Source organism: Mandrillus leucophaeus, unplaced genomic scaffold (genome assembly GCF_000951045.1).
Source record: "Mandrillus leucophaeus isolate KB7577 unplaced genomic scaffold, Mleu.le_1.0 Scaffold495, whole genome shotgun sequence".
Taxonomy (NCBI): Eukaryota; Metazoa; Chordata; class Mammalia; order Primates; family Cercopithecidae; genus Mandrillus; species Mandrillus leucophaeus.
Genome location: NW_012105309.1, coordinates 479,985 through 481,259, shown reverse-complemented (window position 1 = coordinate 481,259; position 1,275 = coordinate 479,985). Strand labels below are relative to the sequence as shown.

At 43.2% G+C, this 1,275-nt stretch overlaps 1 protein-coding gene across 1 annotated transcript; it reads right to left on the bottom strand.

Annotated features, from left to right (window-relative positions):
- Window positions 1-356: 356 nt before the first annotated feature.
- LOC105550694 (theta defensin subunit C) lies at window positions 357-1,275 on the bottom strand. The gene is made up of 2 exons (XM_011995677.1): window positions 1,101-1,275; window positions 357-412 (listed from the first exon to the last, which is right to left on the bottom strand). Exons 1-2 carry the CDS (start codon window positions 1,273-1,275, stop codon window positions 357-359), a joined length of 231 nt encoding a protein of 76 aa, XP_011851067.1.

Here is a 1,275-nt window from a genome sequence, read left to right as displayed (position 1 = left end):
ATTGGTGGTGTGATTTGGGCCTTCATTTCTGTTTGAGTCTGAAGCCCAAACTCCTGCTTGAAATTCCTAGAATTTGGAATTTTGTTTTGTTTAAAATCCTAGGATTCTGGTAGGTGTATCCCAAGTGTCTTGAGACACAAAGACACATCAAATGTGAAAGAGATGTTAAGACAGAAATCTTGCGAGAAGGTATTTATTTGGGATGAGAAAAGGAAATTGAGGGCAAGGTAGAGGAGTAACAAGAATTTCTTTTAACTCTCAAAGTAACTTCTGAGCTGGTTTTTCTTGATTCTGCAAGCTCAGCGGCAACAGATCCGATAGAGTCAACCACGAAAGTCGCAGGACCGCAAACGCCGTTATAACAGACGGCAAATTCCTAGTACACAAATGCACCTCAAGCCTCTCTCTGACTCTGGAGACACAAAGAGAGCATCATAAATGGATCAGAAGGTCTGCAGTGGGTGGTAAAGGAAATTCTGGAGAAGTCACGTGCTAGCTGAGGAGTGATGTTGGCTGCATTAGGGCCGGTATCATGAACAACCTCAGTCAATAGGAATAAATACACAGAGCAGTGCCGGCCATGCAGTGTCTGAGACTTATTCTCATTTGCTCTCATTTTTGTGCCTCTGCCCCATCACACACACACACCTGAACACACTCTTAGGCTTGGCTCTGCTTTTCAAAAAGTATTCTATAGATACAGTAAAATATTCTCCTTATAGTGAAGTCTACTTGTATGATTCCAGAAAGAACTAGTCAGACTGTCTATTTGTATCTTAAACCTACTGAATTTCACAGACATACCTTCATTTCAAGTTTTATTTTTTAATTTTATTGATTTTTCTAAAGTGAAAGGATCATTAAGGAAGTAAAGGAATAAAAGGATTGTTACTCTCCAGGCAGAGATGCCTCAAGTCTTTAAAGACAGAAAACCTGTCAGATTTATTTGGCTCTCTATTCAATTTATAGATGAGAAAACCAAGGCCCAGAGATGCTAAATGAAGCCACCTAAGTGACATGGACCATTGAGTCTATATTCCCAACTCTGTCTCCCATCCATCCCTCTAGACCCTGCAGCTCTGCATGCCGGCCTGTCTCACCTGAAAGTGGAAGAACGGCACTTTCATGCCGTGTAAAGGAATGAGCCATTCCCTGATCATCTGCTCCAGGCTGCTCCTGGATGGCAGCTTCATCAGCTCTTGCCTGACGTGCCTCTGCCTGCACGTGCAGGGCCACCAGGAGAAGCATGGCAGTGAGGAGGGCGAAGGTCCTCAT

Coding starts and splice junctions, on each gene's coding strand:
- LOC105550694 (XM_011995677.1), bottom strand. CDS start 1,275: ATGAGGACCTTCGCCCTCCTCACTGCCATGCTTCTCCTGGTGGCCCTG. Junction 413..1,100: donor TGCCGTTCTTCCACTTTCAG/GTGAGACAGGCC, acceptor TTGTGTCTCCAG/AGTCAGAGAGAGGCTTGAGG.